Here is a 21,899-nt window from a genome sequence, read left to right as displayed (position 1 = left end):
GGCCTATAAACAAAACAAAATCCCCCATGGCATTTCAACCGTATAACAAAGGCCATCTACTTTACCGGTACGTTAATCCGATTGACATCTTAATAAGGTCTCACATTCCAGCTAAAGACATGATCAAGCTTCGACATATCATCGCCTGTATCTTTCTTCCTTCGATTAACTTCCCTGACTGTACATAGACTAGATAGATCTCTGCACTCAGTCAGATGCATGCCATGCAAAAAACGGCCAAAAATAGAAGTTGATTATCACAAAAGTGTGCCTCCTGCAAACGATTTGTACATCTCAAACATCTATAAATCAACTTTAGTTATGTTTTTTGTTGTACTCACCTACTTCTTCAATCAAATGTTGAACTAACAAACCAAATAAAACAACTATCAAAACTTTTCTTCTCTCCCCAAACTCGGTCTACTGTATTCATTTGTAAGGTCAAGGCTGTTTAGATGCAAGGGAGGTAACTCTAACTGACCGACCCATCACCAACATCAGTTGAGAAGCTGTAGTTTTTTTATTCTGACGGATGAGGTAGTTTTCATGCTATCTAATAAATTAAAATATACATTGTCATGGTTTAGATGAATTTTGTAAATCAATTAGAATGTGTGGATTTATTGATATAACTGTATTTTCACATATTTTTTCCAATTTAATTAGGCCTAAGAAATCAAAATGAATTAACTTTTATCAAATATAAGCTTTATTTCTAAAAATACAAAAAATGAAATAGTTTACTAATAACTGTTTTCTAGAAAAAATGTTTTTTTTTCAGAAAATTAACTTAACATTAATCAAGAAGTAATTGATGTCATAAAATGTCAAATTGTCTATCTTAAATTAAGAGTAGCAAATATTCATTATTCATAATTTTTTTGATATGATAATTGCAATTCTCTATTAATATCTAATTTTATACAAGAAAATTAAATTTTGTGATATAATTAATTACAATTTTTTTTTTATATAAAAACAAAATTATTTCAAATTAAAAGTAAATAGCTTATGATATAAACTTTATTTCTAAAAATGAGAAATATTATCATTACATGTCTATAGCAATACCTTCTTAATTATTGTTACGTATATAATTATGATAATTGCTATACACAAATTTACCTCAATCCAGAAATCCAAAATTGATTTATTAGATAAATCAATATGTATATCTAAAAGTAATTAATTAACTCTTGATAACACCAAGTTTCTTATTTCTATAAGTTCTGTAATCTATACTAGGTAGTCAATTTATTTTGTGCTATAGAGTAAGATAAGATAAGATAGTTGAACTTTTTACTTAATTCATACCTATATCTTAGTTTTAAATCTATAATTGATACAGAATGAATATTCTGTTTGCTAATAGACAGGTGTGCCCAATACCAAAGACACAGGTGTATAAATAAATATTGGATGTTTAGGACTTGGCACGGAGATAGATAAACAAGTTTGAATGTTTGGTATACGTAACACATCTTTTCTGGCATCAGTTAGAAATTCCAACTCTTGAAGAAACATTTATGTTCTGAAGTTCTTAGCACGGAAAATGTATGAAAACAAGAGCCGAGAACAGCTAATCTCACCTTTTGTGCTCTCTTTACCAACAAAAGGTTAACCAAGGGCGTTTGGTCCTTTGTGCTGAGATCTTTTCCTGCATTATCATTTCTTCTTAAAATAATTTCTGGTATCTATACCTATATGCAAGACTATCCATTTTAACAAACTTGGTAGCTTTTCATCTGACTTGGCCCTGGAGTGTCACTTCATGAACAAACACTCATGGAGTGTAACTTTATTGAACAAACACTTATGGAGTGTAACTTTATGGAACAAACACTAATGTATTGTCACTTCATGAACACACTTCTGGAGTGTAACTTTATGGAACAAACATTTATGGAGTGTTACTTTATAGAACAAACACTTATGGACTGTAACTTTATAGAACAAACACTTATGGAGTGTAACTCCATGAACAAACACTTATGGAGTGTAACATTATAGAACAAACACTTATGGGGTATAACTTTATAGAACAAACACTTATGGAGTGTAACTTTATAGAACAAACACCTATGGAGTGTAACTTTACAGAACAAACACCTATGGATTGTAACTTTATAGAACATACAGCTATGGAGTGTAATTTTATAGAACAAACACTTATGGAGTGTAACTTTATAGAACAAACACTTATGGAGTGTAACTTTATGAAACAAACACTTATGGAGTGTAACTTTACAGAACAAACACTTATGGAGTGTAACTTTATAGAACAAACACTTATGGAGTGTAATATTATAGAACAAACACTAATTATGGAGTGTAATATTATAGAACAAACACTTATGGAGTGTAACTTTATAGAACAAACACTTATGGAGTGTAATATTATAGAACAAACACTAATTATGGAGTGTAATATTATAGAACAAACAATTATGGAGTGTAACTTTATGGAACAAACACTTATGGAGTGTAATATTTTAGAACAAAAACTAATTATGGAGTGTAACTTTATGTAATAAACACTTATGTATTGTAACTTCTTGAACAAACACTTATGGAGTGTAACTTTATGGAACAAACACTTATGGAGTGTAACTTTATGGAACAAATATTTATGTATTGTAACGTAATGAACAAACACTTCTGGAGTGTAACTTTATGTAACAAACACTTATGGAGTGTAACTTTATGGAACAAACACTAATGGGGTGTAACTTTATAGAACAAACACTTATGGAGTGTAACTTTATAGAACAAACACTTATGGAGTGTCACTTCATGAACAAACACTTATGGAGTGTAACTTTATTGAACAAACACTTATGGAGTGTAACTTTATGGAACAAACACTTATGGAGTGTAACTTTATGGAACAAACACTAATGGGGTTAACTTTACAGAACAAACACTTATGGAGTGTAATTTTATAGAACAAACACTTATGGAGTGTAATTTTATAGAACAAACACTTATGGAGTGTAACTTTATGGAACAAACACTTATGGAGTGTAATTTTATAGAACAAACACTTATGGAGTGTAATTTTATAGAACAAACACTTATGGAGTGTAACTTTATAGAACAAACACTTATGGAGTGTAACTTTATAGAACAAACACTTATGGAGTGTAACTCCATGAACAAACACTTATGGAGTGTAACTTTATGGAACAAACACTCATGACGTGTAACTTTATAGAACTTTATAGAACAAACACTTTTTGAATGTAACTTCATGAAAGAAACACTTATGGAGTGTAATTTTATAGAACAAACACTTATGGAGTGTAATTTTATAGAACAAACACTTATGGAATGTAACTTTATAGAACAAACACTTATGGAGTGTAATTTTATAGAACAAATCTTATTGAATGTAACTTCATGAAAGAAACACTTATGGAGTGTAACTTTATAGAACAAACACCTATGGAGTGTAACTTTATTGTATAAACACTTATGGAGTGTAACTTTACAGAACAAACACTTATGGAGTTTAATTTTATAGAACAAACACTTATGGAGTGTAACTTTATATAACAAACACTTATGGAGTGTAACTTTATGAAACAAATAGGGATTGGATTTCGTTTTTATGTTAACCATGCTTGTATGGAGCAATTCCTCTAAGAATATATTCTATGGGGCGCGTTAGCGCCCCATATTAAATATATTCTTAGAGGAATTGCTCCATACAAGCATGGTTAACATAAAAACGAAATCCAATCCCTATATTTACACTCACACGACTTTTTATTTATATTTTATGCAATAAAATCGTCATTTGAAAGTGACGTAATTATTCAATAAAAGTCGGTCAAAAGTGGGAGGAGCTTACTCATTTGAACAGCGAATGGTGACGCTTCACGTAGGATAGAATTATTCATCCGCGACGACAAAAAAGTTCAATATTTTAGTGTAAAATAAACATGACAAACAAAGTAAATTTCAGAGATAATTTTATTTAATCAGATCAGAACTTTAAATATATATAGCATAATAACATAAAGAATTTGTACACGGCCACATGTGTGAACTCGGTGACCGTTATTGTGCAGCGAGGCGAAGCTGACGCACGCTTACACACTTTAGTTTGCCGAAGTTGGCAAAACACCGATTTTCAAGTAGCTCAATGTGTTTTGAGATGTCGTCTGACTTGACGGTATTACATCCTTGGGAGCCATGTGATTATATAATCTACGCTTAGATCCATATCGCCATCGATAGATGAAACAAATTCACTTGTGTTCGAGGGATACAATGTATTTGTGGTGACGCGGAACTATCAACACGTGGATTATTAGCGGTGCATGTTTTTTATAATACACATGATTAAATACTCAAAGAACAAAGACAAGAGGATATGTTTATAACTGACCTCTATCAGAGGGTCTCACACCCGTCCACCCCAAAGGCTCGATCGTAGGACGAACATAGGCACAGAGGTAATTAATGTTTACATTTGACACCCATCATTTTTAACAAAAATGAAAGCATGTCGCCCCCGTCGGGATATTTTTCCGTTTCTTTATACAATTGTTAATTTAAAAATTGTTTGAATCATATATAAAATATAAAACATGTATATATTGTTTACAGTTTTCCAAAATTATATGAAAAACAACAATATACACGTAATGTTGCGTCAAAATGTAAACAAAGCCATGTGTTTCTTTTTAAAAAAAGTAGTCCTTTTACATTGCACAGAACATTTCCTTACGCAAGTTCAAAGTTCAATGTTACCATGCAGTTATGGTAAACAAAATCGGCTAGTATTAGCGTATAGTGACCAAGCCTAGCAAGCGTAAATATACACTTATGGAGTGTAATTTTATGAAACAAACACTTATGGAGTGTAATGTCATGAACAAACACTTATGGAGTGTAACTTTATAGAACAAATACTTATGGAGTGTAAATTCATTGACAATACAATTGGGTTGCAAAATTTTTACAGATCTTATTTATGTAGAAATAATTACAGATGTACATGTATATACACAAGACTTCTATAATGTGACAATGGGTTTATGTTTATTTATTTTCATTATCATAGAGTGTAACTCTACGGATCATACACTAATCAGCCATACTGCCTTTACTAAGTGTACCTCGTGATGGATTATATAATGCTGCATGAAGATGATTCATACACTTATGAAAATAACTTAAAGTGTGTCATATTTTATGGAATAACTTCATGGTTTATATTAACTAATGGGGTGCAATTTCACGGTTGAATACTTTTTCTGAGTATACGTCATGTTATCATTTAAAACATTTTTTGTTGACCACAGGAAATAGCTTTAAAGAAAACAAATATCACCAAGACCTGATGATCAATTGGAAATCTTTTTCTTTGAAGGTATAATAAGAATGAACTTTTTATATCCCATTTTGGAATTAGTGTGAAGCAAGCAAAAAACTGATGACTTACTGATTGTAACATTTTTTCAGCCTGCATGAGTCTGTCGCGGCGCTCGTCCAGTCCCAGCTCTAATTCCCGGATTTTCTCACTCTGAGCCTCCACCTGTTCCGAGAGCACACTGACCTGTAAGCTCAGGCTCTGTTTGTCTGTCTCCAGGCGCTGCACTTTATCGTCAGCATTTTCGGACAGGTAACTATTCGACTGCAATAGATACAGGTATAACAATAGATACAGGTATAACAATTATAAATGCTAATATACATAAAAATATCACAGGTAAGCACAGGTACGTACTATAAAGGCCACAGGTGTATAATTATATATAATATAGGTCAGAACTTGGCTGTAAAACACACTTTTAATTATTATACAACAACAACATGACTTGTGTTAATTGTAAGATGAAGACAGAGCTAGAAGTGAATAAGTCATAAGGTTAATAATTTAATATGGTGGGTAACTTTTAGACTGGCCACCAGTCTCTAGAATATTAAAAAATCACTAAAATTTGGCTTGATTATTTTTGTCTCTACTACATGTCTGATTCTAGAGTTCTAAGTTTTAAACTAGGGGGAGATAATCTAGTAAAAGTAACTCTGCTGAGAAAGCCTTATCAACAACTTAGTGTCTGGTTGCCAGTCTAGGTAACTTTTTGCGCTATTTAAGATTTACAATTTTTTTTTATTACATTTTTCGCAGTGAAATATAAGGTTTTTTGGTGAAAATGTAAGCGATATTTTCACTGGGGACTCCTTAACTTCTGTAATGCTTTCCTATGGCGAGTTTTCAGTTAAGGAATTCCTTCTGTATACTGTTGAAAAGTAGGAAAAAAAGGAAGCAAAAGAGTTGATAATTTTCTAATTGTTAACTTTGTCATTAGTAATTCACCAGCTGTTTTAGACCTAATATATATAATAAGACATCAATCATTTTAAACTTTTGAAATTATATGTCTTAATATCGTACTCACTTCAAATTTGTAGGGTATCAAATGACTGAACATGTTTCTTAAATTCTACATTTATTATTTATATATACATGTAGATGAAAAATATATACCCATTTCCGATAGCGATCTCTTTTTATTTTGTTGAACAAATATGGATCTGACAGCGGAATTTTTTTGTTTTGTTTAATTTCTCAAATCCTTTTACATATATGTATCGTCCCAACACCTTGATGAAAAATCTATCATAACGAAAGTCTTCATAAAACACTCGTCAAAACTTGAGAATTTCACGATGCCTCTGTCACAAATAGGAAAGAAAACCTTTCATCAAGATGGCTGTAAGGCTGTTCTTTTTAACGCTTGTGCACAGATAAAACTTAAGATGCACATTAGCATAAGCCATTAAAGCTAGAGGTGAAGAGTAATTTCCTTGAAATAGCTTTCCATTAGTAAAGAAAGTAAAGGTCTTCTGCTCACTCTGTGACATTTTGTATAGATGTTCTAATGCCTACTTCCTCACAGATCACCTGTATTATGAATGTGATACATGTAAGACACAATTTGAACACTTCATATGTCTGTCTTATTGAACAAAGTTTTTTAACGCCACATTTTGTACAGTGTATAAGAATAAAAGGAAGAGAAATTCCTGAATCCATGATACATCAAAAGTCATACCTTTAATACCTGAGCTGCAAATTTTATGAACAGTATAATTGTACTGTATGATGTCGTCCTTTTGAGCTTATTTACTATATGTCATTATATCAACATGAAAACTTAATAGTAAACTGTACTAAATCTGCCTCCCCTAAAACACAGTACATGTGTACTGTATATACTAAAGGTCATCCTGTATAGACTGAAGGTCATCCTGTATGGACTTAAGGTCATCCTGTATATACTGAAGGTCATCCTGTATATACTAAAGGTCAACCTGTACAGACTGAAGGTCATCATGTATGTACTGTAGGTCATCCTGTATATACTGAAGGTCATCCTGTATAGACTCTGAAGGTCATTCTGTAAAGACTGAAGGTCATCCTGTATAGACTGAAGGTCATCCTGTATAGACTGAAGGTCATCCTGTAAAGACTGAAGGTCATCCTGTATAGACTGAAGGTCATCCTGTAAAGACTGAAGGTCATGAAGACTGTCATCATCTGTAAAGATTAAAATGAAGGTCATCTGTATAGACTGAAGGTCATCCTGTATAGACTGAAGGTCATCCTGTAAAGACTGAAGGTCATCTGTATAGACTGAAGGTCATCCTGTATAGACTGAAGTATCTGATAGGTCATCTGTAAGACTGAAGGTCATCCTGTATATAGGTCATCTGAAGTCATCTGTATGAACATCATCCTGTATAGACTGAAGGTCATCCTGTATAGACTGAAGGTCATCCTGTATAGACTGAGGTCATTGTAAGACTGATCATCCTGTATAGACTGAAGGTCATCTATATCCTGTTGTATAGACTGAAGGTCATCTGCTGTATAGACTGAAGGTCATCCTGCTGTATAATGAAGGTACTATCTGTAGAGACTGAAGGTCTCCTGTATAGACTGAAGGTCATCCTGTATAGACTAAGGTCATCTGCTGTATAGATGAAGGTCATCCTGTATAGACTGAAGGTCATCATGCTGAAGTTCATGTATAGACTGAAGGTCATCCTATTACCTGATCCTGTTAGTGAAGGTCATCTATTTACTGTCCTGTATAGACTAAAGTCATCTATTACTGGATGAAGGTCATCATGTATGACTGAAGGTCATTATCCTGTTATAGACTGAAGGTCACTATTACCTGTCCTGTATAGATGAAGGTCATTATTTACCTGACCTGTATAGACTGAAGGTCATCTATTTACCTGTCCTGTATAACTGAAGGTCATCTATTTACCTGTCCTGTATAGACTGAAGGTCATCTATTTACCTGTCCTGTATAGACTGAAGGTCATCTATTTACCTGACCTGTATAGACTGAAGGTCATCTATTTACCTGTCCTGTATAGGTGAAGGTCATCTATTTACCTGTCCTGTATAGACTGAAGGTCATCTATTTACCTGTCCTGTATAGACTGAAGGTCATCTATTTACCTGACCTGTATAGACTGAAGGTCATCTATTTACCTGTCCTGTATAGACTGAAGGTCATCTATTTACCTGTCCTGTATAGACTGAAGGTCATCTATTTACCTGACCTGTATAGACTGAAGGTCATCTATTTACCTGACCTGTATAGGGTGAAGGTCATCTATTTACCTGTCCTGTATAGACTGAAGGTCATCTATTTACCTGTCCTGTATAGACTGAAGGTCATCTATTTACCTGTCTGTATAGACTGAAGGTCATCTATTTACCTGTCCTGTATAGACTGAAGGTCATCTATTTACCTGTCCTGTATAGACTGAAGGTCATCTATTTACCTGTCCTGTATAGGATGAAGGTCATCTATTTACCTGTCCTGTATAGACTGAAGGTCATCTATTTACCTGTCCTGTATAGACTGAAGGTCATCTATTTACCTGACCTGTATAGACTGAAGGTCATCTATTTACCTGTCCTGTATAGACTGAAGGTCATCTATTTACCTGTCCTGTATAGACTGAAGGTCATCTATTTACCTGTCCTGTATAGATTGAAGGTCATCTATTTACCTGTCCTGTATAGACTGAAGGTCATCTATTTACCTGTCCTGTATAGACTGAAGGTCATCTATTTACCTGTCCTGTATAGACTGAAGGTCATCTATTTACCTGTCCTGTATAGACTGAAGGTCATCTATTTACCTGTCCTGTATAGACTGAAGGTCATCTATTTACCTGTCCTGTATAGACTGAAGGTCATCTATTTACCTGTCCTGTATAGACTGAAGGTCATCTATTTACCTGTCCTGTATAGACTGAAGGTCATCTATTTACCTGTCCTGTATAGACTGAAGGTCATCTATTTACCTGTCCTGTATAGACTGAAGGTCATCTATTTACCTGTCCTGTATAGACTGAAGGTCATCTATTTACCTGTCCTGTATAGACTGAAGGTCATCTATTTACCTGTCCTGTATAGACTGAAGGTCATCTATTTACCTGTCCTGTATAGACTGAAGGTCATCTATTTACCTGTCCTGTATAGATGAAGGTCATCTATTTACCTGTCCTGTATAGACTGAAGGTCATCTATTTACCTGTCCTGTATAGACTGAAGGTCATCTATTTACCTGTCCTGTATAGACTGAAGGTCATCTATTTACCTGTCCTGTATAGATGAAGGTATCTATTTACCTGCTGTAAGGAAGGTCATCTATTACTGTTTATAGACTGAAGGTCATCTATTTACCTGACCTGTATAGACTGAAGGTCATCTATTTACCTGTCCTGTATAGATGAAGGTCATCTATTTACCTGTCCTGTATAGACTGAAGGTCATCTATTTACCTGTCCTGTATAGACTGAAGGTCACTATTTACCTGTCCTGTATAGACTGAAGGTCATCTACTGTATTACCTGTCCTGTATAGATAATGAAGGTCATCTATTTACCTGTCCTGTATAGACTGAAGGTCATCTATTTACCTGTCCTGTATAGACTGAAGGTCATCTATTTACCTGTCCTGTATAGACTGAAGGTCATCTTTACTATATACCTGTCCTGTATAGACTGAAGGTCATCTATTTACCTGTCCTGTATAGACTGAAGGTCATCTATTTACCTGTCCTGTATAGACTGAAGGTCATCTATTTACCTGTCCTGTATAGACTGAAGGTCATCTATTTACCTGTCCTGTATAGACTGAAGGTCATCTATTTACCTGTCCTGTATAGACTGAAGGTCATCTATTTACCTGTCCTGTATAGACTGAAGGTCATCTATTTACCTGTCCTGTATAGACTGAAGGTCATCTATTTACCTGTCCTGTATAGACTGAAGGTCATCTATTTACCTGTCCTGTATAGTGAAGGTCATCTATTTACCTGTCCTGTATAGACTGAAGGTCATCTATTTACCTGTCCTGTATAGACTGAAGGTCATCTATTTACCTGTCCTGTATAGACTGAAGGTCATCTATTTACCTGTCCTGTATAGACTGAAGGTCATCTATTTACCTGTCCTGTATAGACTGAAGGTCATCTATTTACCTGTCCTGTATAGACTGAAGGTCATCTATTTACCTGTCCTGTATAGATTGAAGGTCATCTATTTACCTGTCCTGTATAGACTGAAGGTCATCTATTTACCTGTCCTGTATAGACTGAAGGTCATCTATTTACCTGTCCTGTATAGATTGAAGGTCATCTATTTACCTGTCCTGTATAGACTGAAGGTCATCTATTTACCTGACCTGTATAGACTGAAGGTCATCTATTTACCTGTCCTGTATAGACTGAAGGTCATCTATTTACCTGTCCTGTATAGACTGAAGGTCATCTATTTACCTGTCCTGTATCTATAGACTGAAGAGGTCATCTATTTACCTGTCCTGTATAGACTGAAGGTCATCTATTTACCTGTCCTGTATAGACTGAAGGTCATCTATTTACCTGTCCTGTATAGACTGAAGGTCATCTATTTACCTGTCCTGTATAGACTGAAGGTCATCTATTTACCTGTCCTGTATAGACTGAAGGTCATCTATTTACCTGTCCTGTATAGACTGAAGGTCATCTATTTACCTGTCCTGTATAGACTGAAGGTCATCTATTTACCTGTCCTGTATAGACTGAAGGTCATCTATTTACCTGTCTTATAGATGAAGGTCATCTATTTACCTGTCCTGTATAGACTGAAGGTCATCTATTTACCTGTCCTGTATAGACTGAAGGTCATCTATTTACCTGTCCTGTATAGACTGAAGGTCATCTATTTACCTGTCCTGTATAGACTGAAGGTCATCTATTTACCTGTCCTGTATAGACTGAAGGTCATCTATTTACCTGTCCTGTATAGACTGAAGGTCATCTATTTACCTGTCCTGTATAGACTGAAGGTCATCTATTTACCTGTCCTGTATAGACTGAAGGTCATCTATTTACCTGTCCTGTATAGACTGAAGGTCATCTATTTACCTGTCCTGTATAGACTGAAGGTCATCTATTTACCTGTCCTGTATAGACTGAAGGTCATCTATTTACCTGACCTGTATAGACTGAAGGTCGTCTATTTACCTGACCTGTATAGACTGAAGGTCATCTATTTACCTGTCCTGTATAGACTGAAGGTCATCTATTTACCTGTCCTGTATAGACTGAAGGTCATCTATTTACCTGTCCTGTATAGACTGAAGGTCATCTATTTACCTGACCTGTATAGACTGAAGGTCATCTATTTACCTGTCCTGTATAGAATGAAGGTCATTATTTACCTGTCCTGTATAGACTGAAGGTCAACTATTTACCTGACCTGTATAGACTGAAGGTCATTTACCTGACCTGTATAGATGAAGGTTTCTATTTACCTGATTTAGACTGTCATCTATTTACCTGTCCTGTATAGACTGAAGGTCATCTATTTACCTGTCCTGTATAGACTTAAGGTCAACTATTTACCTGACCTGTATAGACTGATCATTTTAAAAAGTTTATCTATTTACCTGTCCTGTATAGGGTGAAGGTCATCTATTTACATGACCTGTAAAGGCTGAAGGTCGTCCTGTATAAACTGAAGGTCATCTATTTACCTGACTGCTATATGACGTTGACCAGGTATGCCTATCATCCATTGTTAAATCGCCGTTTCCGTTGGTAACAGCTTGTAAACCCTGTGAGTTCCCACTCAGTTGATCAGCAAATGTACAATACACTACAATCATGATGCTTCTTCCTTCAGACGGCATTATAAAAAATATTTTATCACAATTTGAATTGATGCCAAAATTTTCACTTTCCCAATAACATTGGCAACTTCAAAATGCCTATCTATGAGAAGAAATTCAGATATCTGAATTGGTTGCTATGGGTACACAGTTATCTTTCCAGCAAGTTTTTACAATATTAAACTGATAAGTATGCTTAACTTCTAGCTGTGACTTTGAAATAAAATCAGCATCGCTTCCATGACTTGGTGATATTTCCAAACATATGTCAAGATCTCGGCTTTGCTAAAAAGTTGATGTAATAAACCACATCTGTATCGGGTGATGACGAACATCACTCATCAATACCAGGTAAAGATCACATGTGTGAAAGGTGACAGCTGTCAATCTTGTAACTGTTAAAAAAAATTAATCTGTTATCAACTAGTCATCTGTTGTTAGCACTTAAATGTTCCAATCGAAGATATCACAAGATAAAGTCTAGGAATTCAAGATATTGTATAAATGCTCAATAAGCATTTTTTTTTTTTTTTTTAGAAAATCCTGAAATATTGATTTTGACGTCGTTGATCATATGATAAATGGTTAATTATTAGTTCTTCTGTAGATGTTTGTCGTCATGTGCCACTATCGGTGTAGGTCAAAGTTCAGGACAATATGATGTGCCTTCAACTCCATATACCTTAGTTCCACGAGTTTCCCAAGGTGAAGCACTCCTACACAAATGTACATACGTTTTCTGTTAAATGTTTACATCACAATTAAACTAATGCTTCAATTTTAATTGAAAATGGTCAATATGAAGTTATATCAAATTAAAGGAAAAAATCACATGATAGGTGAAAATATCCATGTATATACGCTCCATGAGATGTATTTCCAGGAAATGCTGAATTATCTTTATGTATTCCTGAGGAAATTCCCACAGAATTGGTTATCCACAGGTGTAATACAAAGCTATAATGAAGACCAGTCAGGTTTTCTCCCTAGAATAGTATGTACAGGAATTTATCAATGTGTGTTCACATTTCTTAATCTCCTTCCACATTCTCTGGCAGTCGCAGATGGCATATGGTAAGATTATATCCAAGTTACAATAATGGCTGACAGGAATTATTCTCTCCTCAAGTTTTGAGCCATTACATTTGTAAATATGCAAGTACTATGTCAACAAATAGAAAGTCTACACAGGTAAGCTTTCCATTGCCATAGAAAAACACTGGTTGCTGAAGATCTGACTCATTGAAGATAAGTCTTCTTTATCTAATGGGCTCCAATTAACTGTAGATAATCTCCCCCAAACTGCTACGTACCCTATGCTGCCCACTGGTGAAGTTTGAGTCAGAAAAACTCTCTGCCCCCTCCAGCACTAATGAAATCATCACCCGTTCCCAATCAGGAAACACGATAATTTACATGCTGAGTGAGATGTAGTCTGATAAACTTCAGACCAACATATTCCTGTAGCAGTACAGCTATGGCAATCAGTGGATTGACACACAGACAATTTACTCCTAATCTGATCATCTTATGACCGTGTGTGAGAAAAATCCTCAACTCCAAGCTAGCTAAACACATGTTTGGGTACGGTATACACCCAGTTCAATTTCTGTTTTTCTGTTAAAGCACCATGTTTTGTACATTGCCTTCTTCACTTCAAAACATGACACTTCCATAGATTACTAACGAAATCAACAAAATCAGAACATATGTAACTTGTTTTTTTAATGTCCATGATCTTGACATCCCTCAAACTTAAAACATACCACCTACAGATTTGGTACAAGATATCCCAAATCACATTTCCCTCGCCCTGCCGTCCGAGGCGTTTTAATCTTTGCTAAATTAGATTGTTTCTGTAGACTTGGCACAGAACTAACTTTTTATGAATCACACCTTTTAGAAATATTCACTTATAATAAAACTCTCCAACCAGCGATACCAGCATTTTTTCATCAGATTGTACATTGTACATTGTATGGTAAAACTGTCTTAAATGACCACATCTGTATTACGACCACCTGTTGAATCAGGTAACTTCATTTGGGATCCTAGATGGCCAATGTTTATTATGACCTGTGTATAAAGATCACTTGGCTATAAAGACCATGTTCCTAGCTACTGTAGGCTTTTTTTAGACTGGTTTGAATACAGCAAAACCTGCCTTAACGACCACCTCTGAAACCAAACCTGTATATGACCTCTTAATGACTCTTTGTATATGACCTGACTGTAATTAAACCACTTTTAATTGATTGAAGACAATATTTATTTAATATAATAGCTATAGTCTTTTGAGGTTTGGAAATTTATTTTGTATAGTCTTTAGCCTTAAAAGATTTTTTGTGATTTGTGTATTTCGTTACCAACACTCAGAACACTATTCCTCACAAACCCAACTCTTGTGATGTTGTACCGTATGCACTTTCAGAGCGGGGATAATGAGCTGAAACAAAAGGCCATCAGACTACACCATGTAGTTTATGTATAAAACGCCTGATGGGTTCACCATCTCTTAATGAACTTCTCTAACATGAAAAGTACATCTAAGAATTACTATTTCTTTTTGAAAACCACAAAATAATAATCATCCCTCTCTTTCTTCTTTCAGATGATCTTAAATATATTCTTTCAAAAAACAAATAACAAATATAAAAGAGAAACTTTTTCAGTTTGAATTTTAATTAGGAAGTTGAAGGTATTTTTTGTTCTCTATTGACATTTAAAGTCAATTATTTTGACGAAAGTTTGAGAATTGGGCACATTTATAGAACTGATTTTTCAAATGTGTTTACTTTGTCCTGCATCTTTTAATTGTTTCATTCTTTAATCCTGACAAAGCTAACTGATTTATGCTCACATTCAAGACATATAATTATCTTTATTTGAAACCTGTGAGTATGGATAGACTGAGCACCATGCAGTCTCTAGAATATAAGTTACAGCTTGATCATTTTTGTATCTGTGACATGCCTGGTTCTCAAACTAGGGGGAGATAATCTGGAATTAGAATTCTACTGAGGAATTCTTATCAATAACTTAGGGTCTGCCATCCTCTATACTCCAAAGGTTACTATCACTGTCGTTATATCAGCCCCTGGACTATCTCACAGTAAAACGGGTGGATATAACATCAGTAATAGTAACCCCTGGAGTATCAAGGATGATGGTGTGGTGGGCAGTCTAACTTATGGACAAAAGTTCAGTATGTGAAGGATCTATATATACAGGGGTGAGGTTTACATATAGATCCTAATAAAATCTTTTACTGCCATTCTTGTTGCCGAGCCCTGCAGTGAAGGCGGATGGTTATTGCTATCAGATTTAGTTTAATATGATTCTAACTGGAAACATTTTCCACCTCCATTGATATTGATACAATATAAACACTAGTCATTAGTCATAAATCTTCCTGGAATTCAGAAAAGCCTGCTACCTATAAATACTTTGCTCTGTGTGTGAAATCAGAGATTTAAAGGAGATGAGAAAACAAGCTACTCAAACATGTGTTTAAGGTCTATCTGTCGTCAAAACCCTTCAGGTATAGACACAGCATCAGCAGCTTACCACTGTGGAAATCACATTTATATAACAATACATTAACAAACAAAAGAAAAAGTCAATGTGAAATAATGGAGAATATGTATTTATAAAATGCAAAAGTTCACAGGAAAATAGCAAATTACTGGATTTCTATTCTGAAACTGAATGGGTTACAGTAATCTGTGTATCAGTAAAGTTGACTACAAACGTCTGCTGTACAGAGATTACTAAAACATATGTTATGGTCTAGTTTGATCTTGACATAAGTATATTTTTAATTCATTTACACTACAGTACATCATCAATATCTGATCAGCCAGCCGTGGCCTCAGTACCACCATATGTTTTAGTGTACTGGTTGATGCTACCTAGTTTGTGTTATTTTCCAGAAAACCCAAACATCAAGGATAACAAATGTTTGTTTTCTTTCCCTCAAAATGCAGACAAAATCAGTAATAAGGTTTTAGATTACACACTCTTTTATTGCATACAGTAAAACCTGGGTAAGCACCCACCTCTATATATAGACCACTTCTGTATACTGAACACCGCTGCACATCAACCACCATTTTGAATTAACCACCTTTTTACATAGACTGCCTCTGTACACAGACCACCTCTGTGCATAGACTACCTCTGTGCATTGACAACCTCTGTACATAGACCACTTCTGTACATTTACCACTTTTGTACATAGACCACCTATATACAGACTGCCTCTGTACACAGACCACCTCTGTACATAGACACCCACTGTACACAGACCACCTCTCTACATAGACCACCTATATACTGACTGCCTCTGTACACAGACTACCTCTGTATATAGACCACCTCTGTACAAAAAGATCACCTCTGTACATTAACCACCTATGTGCATTGACTACCTTTGTAAATAGACCACCTCTGTACACAGACCACCTCTGTACACAGACCACCTCTGTACATAGACACCCACTGTACACAGACCACCTCTCTACATAGACCACCTATATACTGACTGCCTCTGTACACAGACTACCTCTGTATATAGACCACCTCTGTACAAAAAGATCACCTCTGTACATTAACCACCTATGTGCATTGACTACCTTTGTAAATAGACCACCTCTGTACACAGACCACCTCTGTACACAGACCACCTTGTACACAGACCACTCTGTACATAGACTGCCTCTGTACATAGACCACCTCTGTGCATTGTCCACTTTTGTACATAGACCACTTTTGTACATAGACCACCTCTGTGCATTGACAACTTTTGTAAATATAACACCTCTGTACATTGACCACTCTTGTACATAGACCACCTCTGTGCATTGACCACCTTTGTACAAAGACCACCTCTGTACATTGACCACCTCCTTAATAAGACCAGTTTAGCTTATTCTAGAACTGTAGTAATTAAATGTTCAAGTTCATGCTCTTTATTACTTTGAGCTTATTACCTCATCAGTTTTTAGACACAAATCATAATATTTATATAAAATGTCTGTTCTGTTTTGACTAGGAATTCGGTATTAAACAATACACATGAAGATTTTTTTCTCATCTGAATGATTCAATATTTCATATGATGAGATAATGTAATGCTATATGTAATATAATTGGTAAAACATTAATATTGAAAATTTCCAACCCTGAAAATGCTTAAAATCTATCATTCTGTCTAAGATATCTCTAATGCATCTTTACTTAATATTTGACCCACCTAACTCTTACATTTTGTAAGTAAACTTGTTAGAATCAAAACTCTAATCTTTCATGTTAATGCTGCTGTGGTTGGAAAGCTTTCGATCCTCATGCATCACTACAAAAATGGAGATCAAACAATTCTAGAAATTTTCATTCCAGACAGTAAAAAGGATAACATTAGAAACGTGTGTATAATCATTGCAGGTTCCGACAAAAAAGACAGAATTAAGTTTCTTCTAATTTCAATGTATAAATCCATACTATAATTACAATACAACTGTTGAGGTTAATTACATAGCAATCCTTAGAAAAAAGACAAGAACTTTGTAATGAAAATGACTGTATGAATGAGCTTTCCGACTCAGCTAATTTCCTGATGATGTTGAGCGAACTGGTACAATTTTTTTTGCAGCAGCAGCCTCAGGAAAGTTCAACTCACTATCAGGTCATGTTACAGTATTCTAAAAGACATGTGATTAGGATATGGTAATACAAGACAAATATCAGTAAATCACGATAGAGAATACAGATTCGTGGACAAGTAAAGAGATTTAAAATTCATTCTTGAGAGTTAATGAGTTTTATTTAGAAAAAAACCCAATTGAATTTAGAATTTGGATTAGGTTTTTAAAGTACATTAGTGAGATATTTAGAGACATCTAGCTATTCTGAACAATTACTCAAGAACCGATAATAAGTATCTTGGTATCTTGTGTTGGTAATTAGAACAATATAAGTCTAAATGCAAAGAAGCAGGTTCATAAATCATGAAAAATGAAAATATTTACATTAATATTAATAAAACATCTGATGGCATCTACAGAATGGTAAACTTCAATTTAAGCCTAGCCTAGTACAACATGTTTATCTATATTTTAGAGGTGATATATGACAGTATCTGTTCCCATAGAGATGTATATAAATCAGACGAGATCTATCAGATGTTGGTCGAAATAAAACCCACCAATGTATGAAACACACCCTGAGATAACCGATTACTTATTTATCTTCTAAACAACCCTAAAACCATTTGGCTTTCATCAAAACGTCTACATTTTCTTATTTGCTGATGTTTTTATCTAGCTTAACACAAATACACACGTTTAAAAGAAATCCACAGAGATTTCTTGTCAGGTTTTTCTTCCGTCCATAGTAGGTTTTAAAAGTTAAAAACTCTGCGTTTCTGAGATAGTTATCAGTAGATCATTTCCAGTGAGAAGTACGTGACAGAACCCACATTAAGAGTTAGCGGGTCAAACTTCTGTGGAAAATAGTGAAAATGTTAACAAAAAGTGTTGGTGAGGCAAGATCTAGTGTTGAAATAGGAACAATTTAATGACACAAATATTTCAAAGAGAGTAAAATTTAAATTTGAAAAAAAATAAAGTCATCTTTTAATGCTGTAAATCATTCTTTTATAGCAATTGAAACATAAAGTGAATTGATGAATTTATCAATCAAGAATTATAAAACTATTTAAATCATTTAAGATTGATAAACTACATGTATACAGAAATTTATTTAGCCAAAAAAAATCTGCTCCCAGCATAAGGGTTTGAGAACACATGTATATATACTGTACCATTAATCAATTCACCCCTGAAATTTCATAATGGACTCGTCTATTCTGTGTCTCAGAAGAGCCTAAATGTGCCTTTAGGGATGAATGAACGAAACCTGTCTATAAAGGCCATGCAGTGCAGAAGAAATTTAGATAAAGCCAGTTGATCAGTATGCACAGGTCAAAATGAGTTCAAATTGGCATTAGCTGGGATCCAATGAATGTGGCCTTATTAAGCAGGACCCAATGAATGTGGCCTTATTAATGAATGTGGCCTTATTAAGCAGGACCCAATGAATGTGGCCTTATTAAGCAGGTGGTCTTTTTACAGAGGTGGTCCCTAAGACAGGTTTTACTGTATAGCTCCTCTACTTCACTTTACAAACGTTTTCCTCAAAGTCGGCCCTGTCTGAGTGTCAGGCTGATTATCTATTTCATAATGTTCTCATTTTCAATTTTGCAGAAGAGAAAAATAATTGAAAGCTTTTAACTTCCCATTAAAACCTATTAAACTTTTGACATTAGCAGCACCTGCAGTGTTAGGATGGGAACTTAAAAGGTTTACAATGTGCATGTAGTGCATTAGTTCAGTGTCATAGGGACCTGGGTCTATATGGAGCTTCATTTTCAGATAGGAAAACGATGTCAATTGTGACATAATCAAGAGTATCTGACTCTGTATTGCCATATTACTTATCTTAGCAGCCATTAGTCTAAAAAAGATTCACCAAATTCTAACAAACAAATTAACAGAAGCTACATATCATCTCATTTTGTTTACAATGTGTCAATTTGTTAAGATTACTTCATCCATATTGCACAAATCAACACGACTATACAATGGACAAACATGTAAGTATATATAGACAAGATAATCTTACAAATAAGGCATTGTGTGAAATAAACAAGATGATGTGTAGCTGTCGTATCTTTGTCTGGGTTCCATGATCCTGGTCTTTTTAACACTAATGGCCACTAAAGATGATAATATAATGAGTCTGATTTATAGACGAAGTGATCGACACACATATACAAAAGGCGGTACAAAGTTTATTTCTGGTGAGATCAATGTTTGGAATCAGTAGATATATGATGTATCCTCAAACAAGCTATGGTATTTCCTATGTCTACCCTTTTCAGCTATACATACATTGCTATAAGAATAGACTCTTTAATATTTCCTCACATTTCCAAAAGAGAAATATTAGTATCCAAAATACGTTTTTACGAAAATTGTATTGCTTTCATTACTTCTGCAAAAGGTCTTTGTGTATTATGGCTAGCATCAAGCTTTTCTCATATTACTAATTTGACTAAATGATTTTAAAAAAAGTTCTAGAACATGCATGCATATTGTTTCCAATATATGTTCTGTAATCTCCTAATGGTTTTAATGCCCACACACAAATTGAATCTGCAGTAGTCAACTGTTTCTATATTAAACTTATATCTGTATAAAGCAGGAACTTTCCCGGTATATTTCCAGAAAAAAAAGACCGAGTCCTGGCTCATGTTACATTATTCACAGACGGATTAAAATATTTTTTGCTGATGCCTCCAGATAAAGACTTATACCCTCCTACAGGGATTCAAATATAACATTGAAGGTATTATTTCAGTTACCTATATATGGAACCATTGTAAGCTGGTTAAAACCGAAATTAAAAACAACATGCGATATGTAACAACATGATACCTGTATAGTATGGACCATTAAATTCAGCCCACCTGCTTGTTCTTCATGAATAACAGGTACTCCTTTAATTCATTCACCCCTGAAGACACAGTTAGACTCTTCTAAATTAAAGACAAGACCAGTCCATTATAAAATTTCAGGGGTGAATGAGTTATAGTCCACAAAGCTTTAGGGACTTTTCTACAGATAGCTATAATGGAAAATGTCAGAACTCGCCAGATCACATGTCTATAATCAAGGCTATCCACTAATTTTATAAATGCAGTGTAAGTGCAATTAAAACTGCCACTGTTAATGTTCGTGTGTAAAATTTCAGTTTCTACTGAAAATTGTACTGAAATGACATTTAGTAAATCCATACTTCTTTGACATTGATTTGGTGGATGTTTTGTATGTATATATCACCGGTGTCAGGCCTGGTACCATGTAACACCTGTATAATATTTGTTCCTAAGTTTGGTTTGTTTTAGTTTTACGTCCTATTAACAGCCAGGGTCATATAAGGACGTGCCAGGTTTGTTGGTGGAGGAAAGCCGGCGTACCCGGAGAAAAACCACCGGTCAGCGGTCAGTACCTGGTAACTGCCCCACATGGGATTCGAACCCGCATCCCAGAGGTGGAGGGCTTGTGGTAATATGTCCGGACATCTTAACCACTCGGCCACCGCGGCCCCTTGTTCCTAAATTCTTTGAATCATATGCAGCATTCACCTTTGGTTAATTAACAAGCTAGACTTGACTAGATTCCCAGCTATATGAATATTCATAATTCAATGTATTCAAGGTACTATTGGTTTCACTATATAATTATACTGTATTCATGACACACTGGATTCATTGTATATGTACATTGCATTTAGGATACATACATTTTAATACCACCATGATACATTGCATTCATGAATCATTGGTTTTTTTTCATAGGACATGTACATCCATAAACATTATACCTATTCCTAAAAAACTGCAACGATCAGATATTAGAATAATGCAACTATGAGCCTTGAATTAGCGTTGGCCGATTACAAACCTTCCACCTCTAAGTCTCAAGTTTGAATCCAAAGTTACAGAAGTTGCCAGGTCACCTGACTGTTGGTTGGTGGTTTTTCTCCAGGTATTCCAGCTTTCCTCCTCCTATACCTGGCACATCCTCCAGTCAGTTTTATAATAACTGATACTGTCCTAATTTATGAAGTTTTTGTT

At 34.8% G+C, this 21,899-nt stretch overlaps 1 protein-coding gene across 1 annotated transcript in view; it reads right to left on the bottom strand.

Annotated features, from left to right (window-relative positions):
- The window catches only part of LOC138329814 (liprin-beta-1-like), a 96,778-nt gene that overhangs the window by 49,752 nt on the left and 25,127 nt on the right, over positions 1-21,899 (bottom strand). Inside the window, exon 2 of the mRNA XM_069277108.1 lies at positions 5,453-5,644. Coding sequence (XP_069133209.1) covers positions 5,453-5,644 — 192 coding nt within the window. The remainder of the gene's footprint in view (positions 1-5,452; positions 5,645-21,899) is intronic.

This window comes from Argopecten irradians, chromosome 8 (genome assembly GCF_041381155.1).
Source record: "Argopecten irradians isolate NY chromosome 8, Ai_NY, whole genome shotgun sequence".
NCBI lineage: Eukaryota > Metazoa > Mollusca > Bivalvia > Pectinida > Pectinidae > Argopecten > Argopecten irradians.
The sequence above is the reverse complement of the archived record's forward strand: the minus strand, read 5'-3'. Positions and strand labels throughout refer to the sequence as shown.